This window comes from Phyllostomus discolor, chromosome 7 (genome assembly GCF_004126475.2).
Source record: "Phyllostomus discolor isolate MPI-MPIP mPhyDis1 chromosome 7, mPhyDis1.pri.v3, whole genome shotgun sequence".
Taxonomy (NCBI): Eukaryota; Metazoa; Chordata; class Mammalia; order Chiroptera; family Phyllostomidae; genus Phyllostomus; species Phyllostomus discolor.
This window is the reverse complement of record NC_040909.2, coordinates 117295091-117308734: the sequence shown is the minus strand read 5'-3', so window position 1 is coordinate 117308734 and position 13644 is coordinate 117295091. Positions and strand designations below refer to the sequence as shown.

The following is a 13644-nucleotide window of genomic DNA, read 5'->3' as shown; positions in this document are numbered from 1 at the left end:
ACTGCAGAGCTGATAGATGATGGACTGAAAGTGAAGAAGCACTAAGCTAAGCCCCAGGGGCAAACGCTGTGGCTCTGGAATGTTAGAGGCCCTGGCAAAGTCAGTGTTGCCAGGAAACAAAAGTGTAAAGGAAGCTTTTCCCCAGTGTTTCTCCTCACTGTTTTAGCATTGCTTCCCTCTCTTAATGGAATAGCTGTCGCTCCCACCTTCAGCTCTTCTGATTGCCTGTCTTTGTTATTCTACAACAAAATGCCTTTTCATCCTAATTTCCACTTTGTACATAAATAAAACAATAGTAAATGTTCACCATTTTATCCTTAACATCTAAGGCATTCGATTATTGCACATAGGAACTCAATAAAACATGTGGTGTGTGAATCAATGAATAGCCATCTCGTAGTCCTTAAAATTACTTTCAAAGTTTGAAGCCAATGAAATGAATCATCAGGTAAAGATTTTCCTCATCAATTAACAAAGCATAGAAGAGTATGAAGGAAAAGTTGGGAGAAATCTCTCTACCTTCATCCCCATCCTCAAACTCTCCATTAGTACCACCACCAATGACATCCAATTTACGCCATCCACTGCATTTATATTAACATCTTTTTGATGTGAGACCAGCCCTGCTCCTGTCCATGCCAACCCATTATGATTCTGCCTCCATCGTATCCTTCACCTTAAGCTTGAAACATGACATTTGGCATCACATTCAAACTCATCATGTAGTTAAAAGTCTGCCATCTTCAATTTTATGACCCCTCCCCAAAACAGTTTTTAGAAATTCAGAATATTTTTAAAATTGTACCCATTGATTAGGTTTTACACTTTTTTTCCAGAAAAAAAAACTTTTCTTCTTATTACCTTCCTGATCCTGTGAACAGAATTGTCAGAAACTTGATACAAAGACAAAGGGACTTTGTCCAATTTCCTGCCCATTTTAATATTGAAATACACTTCATTTTCTTCATGTCTATTTTTACAAATAATTTTTCTTCCCAAATGAATACAACACATGAAGGAACAACAGTAAAATCCTTCAAATGTTTCCTTAGAAGAGCATCCAATATGTTCATGTTTCCATCATAATAATGAAAATGTACAGCAAAGTAAAGAGGAGGATGAACTTCTTGGGTGTAGATGTGAAAACTTCATTGTTCAGGTTTATTATTTTATTTCTGCTTCAGATGCTTGTACTTTGTCATGTTCTTTCATCCATAATCATTCTTGGACCAGCTTCCTACTCACCAACAAACACTTACGCTGGGGAGAGAAAATTTCCATTTGTTGCTTGGGCTGGAATAGTCTAAGTAAATGTGTTTTCGTAATAAATGCCATTACCGTATCAAATATCCTCTTGAAAGAATCCAGGTCTTGCAAAGCTCTTCGCCCTACAAAGCTAATATGTGGAATTCAGATAGCTAAGAGCTGGAGAGCGTAAGGATGAATGTCAGTGACAGTCCAGGTAACCTGAGTATTCCCTGGAACTTCCGTCTGCATAGCTGTTCCCCACCACTGTACAGTCGCTGTCATATTTTCCCTTAGAACAACTTTTCTTCATCTATGAGAATTCCTTTTTTAAAATTGGTATTTGAACTTGTCCCTATTTAAAATAGTCTCATTTAAGCAGTGAAATTCCATTCTCTTTGAAACTAATAATTTATAGTTCTCTGTCATCATCAATTAAAGCTTTTTTTAATCTTGTTTATGTTTTGCTTTGTTTCTTCTAAAAGGAATTAAGGGTAAAGTAAGATTTATAGCCCACTAACTGTCCTCAATAGTTTTCTTCAAGAGCATGGAGGGGTCTTAGTTGGAGAGTGAGGTATCGTTGTTTACTCTTATCTGTCAAAGCCTGAAAAACAGAAGATGGGCTTAATTGAAAGCAGAAGGTATTTCAGCTAGACAGATGGTAGAACATTTTGATCTTTCTTTCCTCTTTCCTAACATTCTAACTTCTTAACTTTCTTGTATCAATTTAATGTATCTTCATGAGTATTAAGGGTCAACTAATATTAGAGAAATGAACAAGATAGACTAGAGCTTCCCTCTATTGAAGGAGACCATCCAAAAAAAAGTAGGTGAGAAATAATGCAATTTAAAACAATACAAGTTCCAGGGACACAGTATAACATGTGACAGAGGTACGGAAGGAACAGGGAAGAGAGTGCAGATGGAGTGTCCTGGGATCAAAGGTTGGAAGGAGTTGCCAGGGACGCTTGTGCATTTCTAGTCATGGACACTTTCTCGAAGTGAGTCTAAAGCCGTTCACATGAGAGAGTTTACTCATGCATGTTCCTGTAGTTGGGGATTGAGAAAAGACGGTCTCTTACATTTTCTTCTCATTCTATGATTCTGTTATTCCGTGTACTCATTGTGGCTGCAGTCATACTAATTTCAGCGCACGGGTTGTAATTCATAGTGCACTGGTGAGCAGAAAGGTGGTATAGCCGGCTGGGAAAACACAGTAGAAATAGCACAGTGTTTCACCCGGCCTTTCACAGAAGCATCTGTACTTATTCCTGCCTTCCCGGGAGACCAGCAATTCTTCCACCCAGTTTAAATTGTGAATAATTTTTGTTTCATTACACGTTTCTTATGGAATCAAACAATATAATAAAGATCAAAATTACCACACATATTTTCTATTAATCATTAAGTAGAGATGACTTTTCAGCATAGGTATTTATAAGTCAAAAATAATCTGTGCTCAGTGATTTCACTGAACTTGGGAAAACTTGTTCAAGTTTTCTCCTTAGGTTTCCCCCCTTTATATAGCATATTATGACAACTCTGCATGTTTAACTAGTAGGAGGGATAAATTTAAGAAATGCTTGTAGGAAATAGTTTCCAGTCCCATAAGAGAGCTCCAGTTGTGCCCTCCTGAACCCGATGAAAGGCATCTTATACCTTAACATTTTATCTACTATTTAACATTAAGAAAATAAAAATATAATCTCATTCAATGGATGTATTGCATATAAAAATAAATATGCAAAAAACTTCTGACTTCCAAATTATGAAAATGAAAACCTTTTATCACTAGATTGTCACATTAAAAGCAAATTTACATTCAAAGAAAATGTGGTCCAATACTAAATTAGCATTCTTCCAAATAAGTCTTTTTAAAAATCTGTTAGAAACCATGGTTACTAAAGGTTGCTGACAAAAACAAAACATGGTATTGTTTTAAATTCTTTCCCTTACCTTACTTTTCTTTCAACACAATTTCCATATTTAGTGTATAATATAAAAGCTATGTAAAAATGTGGCCTAACCTTCTGCAGAAAGAAATCTGTTGTAGTGGAAACTTCAATGTCCTTTCCCACGCATAAACTATGTCAGCCGACAGACAAGACTTCGCTTAAGCTAACAAAGGATATCTCTCAGCTCAGTTCTAAAAGAGGGGATAAAGCTATACACATAAATTTCTTAGTTCTCCCTAGAACTTACCAGATGCTACCAGCAGAGAGTTGATAAATGCTTGTCTTACCTTCTATACAATCTTGAAAAAGACAAAGATAATGAAAGAAATTAGTAGCTTCTTCAACTGGTTAAAGTGACAAGACTTGGGGAGAAACATAGTCATCTTCGAGTTTTTACAACTCAGGAAAGATGTGCTAAGCATTGTCAGATAACTGGTAAGATTTTAAGGCAGAAACATTGAGAGAAAAGATTCATGTGGATACTTTAAGGATGATTATAGAAATCTACATTGAACTACTTTATTTCAAAGCATTTTCTTAATTAGTACATAATCTGTAAGTCTACTCTGCAAAACTGTACCATACATTTCTTGAAGGCAGGGACTTCATGCTATTTACCACAGTATCCTCTGTGCCTAGCATAGTGCCAGCACATAGTATGTGCTCAATAAATATTGGTTAAATGAATATGTTTTCACTGAACCTGAAAGGACACTGCAAAATTATAAATAATCCCAATGAGAAGACATAAAAATAAATCAACATGGGTATGAATGTGACTTTGTGTGAACTTAGACCAAAGAGGTTATATATATATATTCATATATACATATATGAATATGTATGTCATATATATATATATATATATATATATATATATATATGAATGATTACACACACACACACACACACACAGAGTATTTGCAGGTACAGCCAGAACACAGGGATGAATACTGAAGATTGGGACTAAACATTAAGAATACTTAACCCCAAAAGACCAAACTTCTGAATTGTAAAAATTTGACTACTAGGTTCCTGACTTTCAAATAAATTTTCACATCCTAAGTGCAAAGTTTAGGATTATATTCCTGTTTTCTGGAGACATTTTTCACTTATCGGAAAAAAGCAAAGAATATCAGAAAATGTCTTTTGAAACTAAGTTTGAAAAAGGTAAACCAGAACCACTAACCCTACAGCACGAGGCTATCACCAAAGGTCAGTAATTGGCAGTGGATGAGAATTAATCCAAAATGCTGTGTGATGCTTCTAAAAACCCTTTGAAACAGGGATGACACTGATGCCTTTGGCAATAACTGAGATACAAGAAAGTTGGATAATTTGCCACAGGTCACAGAATTAGTGTCAGAGGTAGGACTTCAACGTAGCCTCCATGTAAGCCATCGCCTGGGCCGCTCCTTCCACTGCCTCTGTTTAAAGGAGTGGCATTGAAAACCAAGCGCATAGCTCTATTTTACTCTTTGCAGCACATTTTAATGAGGTTTGGACATGAAATGAAGTCCAAGGGAAGGAAGAGACAGTAAGAGAATACCTAGAGGTTTTAAATGAATTCAAGATTCCTTGCCAGGAAAAGCAACTTTTCATCTTTGGAACAAAAAGAAGATAAAGGGAAAAAATGCCAAGTCCTTGGCCTGGGCCCCAAATTGTACACTTGAACTTGGCAAATGGTTTTTTGTGATGATCCCATTGATAACCATGGCACCAATCAGCTCAGCTCAGCTTCCTCCTTAGCTATAAAAGAGGATAATCTTATTTTCTCTGCAAGTTCTTTTGCATATCATTGATGAGAATACATGCATTGCAAATAAATGAATGAAATCTATAAAAACAGATAGATCTTTTTATTTTGCTATACTTTTTACCTTAGAAAAGAAGTGTTGAGAGACATTTTGTTTAGATCAGAATTTGAGAGTTAGGTTTCCTGACTTTCAAATAAATTTGAACTTCCTGAGTTACAAAGTTTAGAATCAAATTCCTGTTTTCTGGGCAAACTTTCACTTATTGGTGATAAAATTAGAACTTTCTCCTTCAAAGATAAAAGACTTGAACGATTTTTAAAGGCCTGAGAAGCCCAGGATAGTTATTACAAAACTAAATTTTAATGAGTTAAGTGTAAATGAATTAGAAACACGCATCTCAGATTTCTTATTAAAATATACATGAGGTTACAGGTTATGAGGAAAAATGCTTGGCAAAGGACATCTCAGCAGCAGTTGCCAATTTTAAAGCATTTGAGACATTTTATCAGTCATCCCAACAGCAGATGGGAGCCGCTGCTTTCCTCCATCCTTTGCTTGCATCGCTGAGTTCTTTCAAGCTTACAGTGCCTTTCCTAGATTATCTTGTTTAGGACAATGCTTACTAGTTATTCCCAGTCACACAAAGAACAAAGTACAAAGGGAACATTTCCCCAGGATTGTAGAGGATATGTGATTCAGCCGTTTGTTAGCGTACCCAAGAGGAACGCAAACCCAGGCACACTCTGTGTCCACAGAGAGCACCTTCGTTCCGTGCGAACTTACATGTGATGATCCGCAGATGCCCAGGAGTGCACCTGAGGAACCAGGAGTCTGCTGTGCTTTCTGCCTCTTTTCTATAAATACTCTCTAAAACCGTGTCTTTTAAGGATTTGTTTAAAGGGCCTGCTCATGCTTAATTTTTTCAGAGACAGGCAGAAAGTTGGCAAAGTAAGATATTCGATACAAAGAATTTTAAAAATTTTTTATTGTATTTTTTCCATTACCATTTAGTCCCCTTATCCCCCCTCCCCCCAGCAATCACCACACTGTTGTCCCTGTCCGTGAGTCCTTTTTCCTTTTTGCTCAATCAAGCACCTCTTTCCTTTTGCTCCACCCAGCACCTCTCCTGCCATCCTGCTCTTCATCTATGAGTCTGTCTCTATTTTGCTTGTTAGTTCAGTTTGTTCATTAGATCCACATATGAGTGAAAATCATATGGTCTTTATATATGGTCTTTCACTGACTGGCTTATTTCACTTAGCATAATGTTTTCCAGGTCCATCCATTCATATGCCAGAAAAAACACAATACCTGCTTATACAGAAATAACTACTTTGGATACCTTGAAGTTCAGGGTATTTTGTAAAGGACACTACAACTGAAATTGTCATGAGAAATAAGGCCTTTTCATTTTGTTTTCTGTCATCTTAATTCATCATCTATTATCATCAGTTGCTCTCTGATAGTTCACAGGGTGCATGGCCCACTGGTCTTAAGATAAAGTGATAAGTGAACACCTTAAGCTCCCTGATTTCCTCATGAAATCAAACAAATATTTGAAAACAAAAGCCATATTGGGTACTTAAATGCCATGTCTTTACAACGTAAACACCATGCAACTAAACTCTTTGAGTCTAAATTATTTTCATATCTCTCTAATAATCCCTACCAAGCAAATAAGGAACTATGTTGGCACTGACAACCTGGTCTTCATTATTATGTCATTACAGTGCCCACAGACCTGACCCTGTTTGTTCCTGCTCTAAACCTTCTGCCCTACTTCCCAGATAACTTCACAAAGCACTGTGCTGGGAAAATTGTTGATCAGCCATTAATAAACCACATCTTACATAGAAGAGCTAAGTGGCTGTGTGTCCTTGGAGAAGTTCCTTAGACTACCTGAGCATTGGTGTCTTTACTGTGGTACTAACCACGCTTCATAGGGCTGCTTGGGGAATACAATGAGGAAGTACAGGTACATGTTTTAGCAGAGTGTCCCACACATACTAACTGTTCAAAAGTATCAAATGTTATTGATATTACTTCCTAAAATCTCTTGGTTATTAGTTGATGGAGTCGGCATCAAAGTCAGGGTCTTTCCATTTCTGGTCTGCTGCTCACAGACTCCCTATTGCCCACAAGAAAAAAAATTTTTAATATAATAAAAATCTTTGTTTTCATCACTCCTGTTTATTTTGCTGGCCTTAACTCTCTGCCCTCTCACCCACTGACACTGCGGTCAGCCCAGGCTGTTGGCAGGTGCTCCCCGCTGCTCTCCCAGAGCACATACATATTGTCTGCAGAGTTTCTTTCCGTCCAGAGACACCCACCCTTCAGGGCCCAGCATGGCTGGTAAATGAGTGGGCCTTATGGACCCCCAAATAGGTCTTTCTGTCTCTGTTTATGAGATTTAAAAAATCTATTTGATGGCTATTATTTTATTTTTTAATGGTTTGTTGTCTCTTTCCTACATAAAACTGTGCACTCCTTAATGTCAGGAATTTTGTTTTACTTAACTCTGACCTGTATGTCTGCGCATTGGTTAATATTTGTTTAATTGATCCTAGATTTATTTTTCTCCCCTCTGTCATGCTGCCACATGTGCTCAGGGTGGCTTTGGCGGAGTGTAGTTACAGAATGAGGCCCCTACCTATTAAACATTTAACCCGACACATCGAGTTCCCCTGGTTAAATGTTGATTCCCAATCCTAGAAACGTTTTACTTGTCCACCTGGTGTTGAACAGGGAGACTGAGTCAACCATAATTTTTTCATGAACATCATGCAACTTTCTACCAAGCCTGCCTACTTCTCACCTGTATTCCTCCAAGTCTCCCCCTTGCTCACTCTAACAGCGACACAGATGTTCTCTTAGTCCCTGAGCACTCCAAGCTTGCTGTCTTCCTCGTGGCGTTGGCGCGTGCAGTGCTGTGCGGGGCAGAGTCTTTCCAGTCTTCACGGGGCTGCTTCCCTCCTGTCCTTCAGGTCTCATTAAATAGCAAATTCTGCCGTGACTGTGCAAAGTCAAGTAGATCTCCTGCTAGTCTTCTCTATAGCTGTCTAATGCTTTCCTTTCCTTTTTTTTTTTTTTTTTTGTTCATGATTTGGATGTATTGATTTGCTTACTCTTTGGTTATTTTCCACATTAGAAGTAAGTTCCATGAGGGCAGGGACTATGTTTATCTTACTGAATGTTGTGTGACAATGCAACAGTAATTACATATTGAATGAAGAAATAATGAAAAAAAATATATAGTCAGCATGGGTGGTTTATCAAATGTAACTTATTTGTAAACTAGACTACTTCAGACCACAGGGACTTCACAAGAAGAAACAAAGTCAGGCAATCCGTCAACAGGCCTGTATCACTTGTCAGTCACTGGCTAAGTGCTCCGTTAGGTGCCTGCTGAGGAACCCAAGTACATGGCGAGGGCCCGAACATAGACCACACCTTTCTGTTTTTCTGAGGATAATGAACAGAAGGCTCTGTGGTTTGGTCTCCAGACCTTCTCAGCTTCAGGCTTTATTTCTCTCATTGACTCTGACCCAGCCCTAGGTCTTCTTTCAATGTCTCTGCGATGCCCTTCTCCTCACTGCAAACTTTCCCTGCTTTACTCATCAGAAAAGATCCGCAAGATCAGTGAATCTGATTCTCTTGCGTCCCCTGCATTTCCTTGTCATTTCATTAAGCTCATTCAGGATTTCCCAGTGGATGCGTCCTTTGGCCTGTGCCCCTTATTGCCAAGCTGCTGCCGAAACAGACCCCTGCCTTCCCGGAATCCTCCAGAATTCTCATGATGTTCTGTAAATGAAACAAAGCCACACTTTTACCCTAAGTCCCCCAATGTAACCTGGAGGATCATTCCATGATTTTTAGCAGTTTTCAACAATAGAGTAACTTCAGAGGCCATGGTGCGCGTATGTGGGCGACTATAAAAGGCTCACTCACGTGAGGGGAGAGCGGCTGGTGAAGAAGGCCAGAGGAAAGGAGGAGAAAGGGAGACTGCAGCAGTCGGGCTGGGCTTCATTTTCTCCTTTGAGAGTCTTCAGAGTAAATGAGTTCTCTATTATTAGAATGTCTTTTGTAATATAAGTAGCATATTTTTCCTAGTTGTACTTATCACAAAATTTACAAGGAATGAATCTTAAAGAAAAAAGGTAGAATCTTACAGTTCCTCCTTCTTTGCCAAAGCACCTCCTGGTCCCTTGTGTTTTCGCTGCACTGACACCTGCGTTGTTTGCGCTCAGTTGGTCAAACAGCCTTGAGTACAGCGTCTTTCCTAAGTCACCGGCATACCTTCCTGTTTCCCAGTGTGAATGGGTAATTAATACAGCTTGTTACGTCTCTAACGTGACTCTGTAAACACAGCCCAGCTGTATTCATCTTCCCAAATTGAAAAATGAGAACTAGCTTTTCCCCATTTAACTTTTTTTAAGGTTTCTGCAAGATGATGCTCATGTTACACTTAAACGTCAGCTGTGCAGCTTTCTCCTCCTTTAGCTATTAGTCCCTTAGGTACAACTCTACAATCAAAGGGAGGTCAACTGTATCCAAGTAAAAATATGCCAGAATGTCTCTGGCATCGGTTTCTCCCCGAAGGTTTCTGCGGTGTTCCTTCAGGAGAGAAAGAAAAGTACTATGTTTTATCTAAAAATCTGAGAACTGAACTCATTAGAAAAATAAAGTACTGAGTTCTCCTTATAATGAGCTATGCAAGCATAGGATCCCTGTGTCACTGATCAAGTTGTTTTTCTTTTTACTAAGTTTTGAAAGAACTTCAACAATCTAGGAAAATCACTGCTTCATAGGAATCCACGGCCACTGTTGATGAGCACTTCCCGTATTGCTATTAAATTCAGAGAGGGCTTAGAAATCTGAATTTAGCTTGAGCATCATATTCATTGCCCAGCATCCAAGTAATCTCTGAGGCAGCGGAGGGCCAGTTCCTGGCAAAATTATGAAGTAGATGGGAAGTATCCCTTTCTCTCTATTCAGATGTCAGTGGCCTAAATGCCTGAATTTTTTCACTAATAACTCAGTGTTGTATTCCTAGTAATAGGCTGAAGGTGGAATGCCTCTTAAGGGTATCTGCATTTTACTTGCCCTCATTGAGATCATTTCTTGAAGCCTAGAAGCTTCCCATCATCCCAGTGGGGAATGTGCCCCAGTGGAGTGACACCGGCACTCGAGGTCCAGGAGAGCACTCCTCCCTCTGACTGTTCCTGTACTGCCTACATCAAATGTTGTTTAAAACGCTTCTCCTAAGGAGGAGATATTCGCTGAATGTCTCCTAGTTGCAAATGATCCCCTCAGTTAATGCCACTGTTTTCCAAATGTTCAATTTCTTTGTAACTGTTTCTTCTTTCTTTCATTATTAACTAATTCTTCAGGCTGGTGGTTTGATGCTTGCGGCCCATCCAATCTAAATGGAATGTTCTATACGGCGGGACAAAACCTGGGAAAACTGAATGGGATAAAGTGGCATTACTTCAAAGGGCCCAGTTACTCCTTACATTCCGCCACGATGATGATTCGGCCTTTGGATTTTTGAAGGCACAATGTCAGAAGCAGTTATAAAAACAACAAGGAAACCTGGAGATGCTACCAGATGAAAAACTGCTTGAAAACTTCTGAAGCAAAGCAACTTGTCCCCCTTCCAGCAACTAGTGGCCATGGTGTGAAATCACCAAGGTCCTTGACTGTGGATTTGGAGTCTTTTGAGTTCACAAAAATCTGCTTGGGGTGACGGTGTTCCTATGGCTGAACTATAGAGGATGCTTTAAAAAGGGAAGAAACTGCTCAGCTCACTGTGTTTCAAACTACTGCTGGAGCTTATTTGGCAACTGTGGTAGCCAGATGACAAATATAGTATATTTCATGTAAAACTGAAGAAGAAAAATGAACAACAACAAAGAGAATGTACATGAAGAATACAGATAGGCCTGCCATGATCCTTTGGAAAAGATGCGTCACACCAGTGAAATGGTGTTATTTCTATGCAAACCTGCTAACAATGAGTTTATATTGTTGCACAATTTTAATAAAAGTTCAGGAAGAACAGCATTGCTCTCAGAGTTGGTAAAATGTTGATGGATTTCAGATGCCTAATTCCTAAATCATACTTACCAGTTGATTTTAGTTAATCAGTCTTCAAATGTAAATTCCGTTGTGTGAAACCGTAATAAATTGTAGTGCATGAAGAATAACAGTGTGATTTTGGAACATGCTCCATTACTCCTGGTTTTTTTGATACTGTTCTCAGAATAAATGGACATGATCAAATCTGGACCTATAAGGTGAAAAACTATCCCCTCGTGCTACAGTTTTCATTTACCTTAAAAACTGACTGACTGATATATAAGTATATTTATGGCCTGAGGAAAGTTTAAAGAATGTGAAATATATCATCAAGCTCTTAAAAATAAGATACATGCATTTAATATTTCCCATGATACTACACATGAAAAGAGATTTTTAGAGTATTAAATTGAAGTAAAACCAAGTAAACTGGAACAGTTTATTTTACAGTATTTTCTTGCATGTGTACACATAAATGTAACTTCATTATTTTTAAAATAATGATCTTCAATTCTTCACCCTGTTATTTCATGCTAATTTAATTTTTGCTAACTAACTGAAACATGTTTTCCAGATTTACCCTGTTTCAATTTCTATAAAAGATACACTTTGAAGTCTATGAAAAATAAAAGAATTATATTGTATATAGTGTCTTTATATCCATGATTAATCTAATAGCTGTTTAATCTGGAATAGACAACATTGTCCTTAATTCATACAAATAAACACAAGTTTTCAAAGAAATCTACTATGCTAGTTAAAGACATACATTATTTTTTTTCAATTTTTTCTCCCTCAGACTCTATTTTCTTAAGCAGTTTTTTACTTTTTATAACTTAGTATTAGTGATGAAAAGTGGAAAAACTCTATATTATCCATAAGGAAAACATACAAAAATAATCATAGTCACCTATGGAACAAGAAAATTCTGACTGCTAGTTGCTATAAATCTCTTAATGAAAGTATGCCTACGAGATCATCTATCTTAAGTGAGTATGGGGGCATATACTTCTGTTGCAGTTTGAAGTTACTACTGTTTCTAAGTGTTCAAGTTTACAGTCATGAACAGGTTTTATCAAAACATGAGATAAGAAAATTATAATACATGTTGGGTATCCTTTTAGAAAAGTAAAAGTTTTTTTCAAAGCAGCAACACCAGTTTCAGACTCGGTGACTTGATCTGCCAGGCCTTTGCAGTTCTCCTCTACCTGAAAGAATAGAACTAGTAGCATTTTTAAGAAAGTATTTTTTTAAAATTTCCTATCAAGTCTTTATACATCCGTAACCAACCTTGTTTTGCCTTACACCTGAGACATGCAGGCATGATACAGTTTTCTGTTCTTGGTGACTCCTTCACAGTGCTGTTTAGCCTCTCCCTCTGAAAACCTTCTTGTTCTCGTTTGAAAGAATGGAAGTGAGTTTTTAATTCTTTTGTATTTATACAGATTTTTAAAACCAGTCTTTGATAAGAAATACTATTCCCAACTCATATTACAAAGTTAAAATGAAATAATAAAAAAAAATAAAGCATGATATTTACAATTTTGTTATCTGGGTTTGAAAAAATGAAATATTGTTTCCAATTATTTATAATAAAGCAGTATAAAATGTTTATTATGTGCATTGTGTAATGCCTACATGTTTTGGCCATTTAATATGTATATCCTTTGCATTTAATTATTTCAGGATAAAATAATTAACTATGAGGATTTTGTCTTTAAATTTTTATTTCAATAAAACTCATGTGGTTTCTTTGCAAATTTCTTCACACCAGTCACAGGTTTATTTGATTTAAATAAAATTAAAAATAATGTATTTGTATAACCTTATATCATTTTAAATATATGTTTTAGAATTAGAGACTTATGGAAGTATGGGATCGCAGGGGGAAAAAAACTACTAAATGAACTAAAGCCTCAATCTTTGAAAAACTTCAAGTCTGGGATGTGCTAAGAAAGCTTAGCTTCATTAAAACAGTCAATCAAAGCAATGGGCCTGAGTCCCACATCTCTATTGTATGATTACTCTGTCCTGCCGATTATTAAATGCTGTGTTTTCCTATAGCAATTGACAATAAAATTTGGGGACTCTGCATGTAGAATACTAGGATGTGTGTTGAATATCCGAGTTTGGTACAACAGAGAAAGAGCAGAAAGGAGAGGCTACTCGCCCCTCGTGCCTCCTGTGTATCAGCGGTCTTACCAGTTCGGCCCTTGTTTACAAGGAAGTTTCCTGCCTTGCTCTTTGATTCTGCTCCCACTGCCACCACGTTGATCTGAACACTCATGAACTTCCACCTTCGTGGATGGCAAAGATACTCTTTCCCCTGCTACTCTCTGCTCCTATCCACCACATGTCCACACAACCTTATTCTTAAAGCCAGACTTCTGAAGATGTGTCTTCCTTGCTGAAAACCCTTCAGCGTTTCCCCACTGCTGCCTACATTTGAAATAAACATGTCCGGTTCGCCGCAGCCTGCATCACCAGATAGCTCCCTTCCACCCACTGGTATTCCAAGCAAAATGAAGAAATCTCCGTGCTAGACCGATTACTATAAATGATCAGTCCTTCTCTTTTCTCTGTGTACTCCTTCACAATGTGACTTTTCA

General features: G+C 37.8%; 1 protein-coding gene across 3 annotated transcripts in view; it reads left to right on the top strand.

Annotated features, from left to right (window-relative positions):
• Positions 1 to 12921, top strand: part of ANGPT1 (angiopoietin 1) — a 229660-nt gene extending 216739 nt beyond the window's left edge. For all 3 annotated transcript variants that reach the window (XM_028534010.2, XM_028534009.2, XM_036031352.1), the window contains exon 9: positions 10348 to 12921. In XM_028534010.2, the coding sequence (XP_028389811.1) occupies positions 10348 to 10508 (161 nt within the window). In that variant the 3' untranslated portion in view covers positions 10509 to 12921. The remainder of the gene's footprint in view (positions 1 to 10347) is intronic.
• Positions 12922 to 13644: the final 723 nt, after the last annotated feature.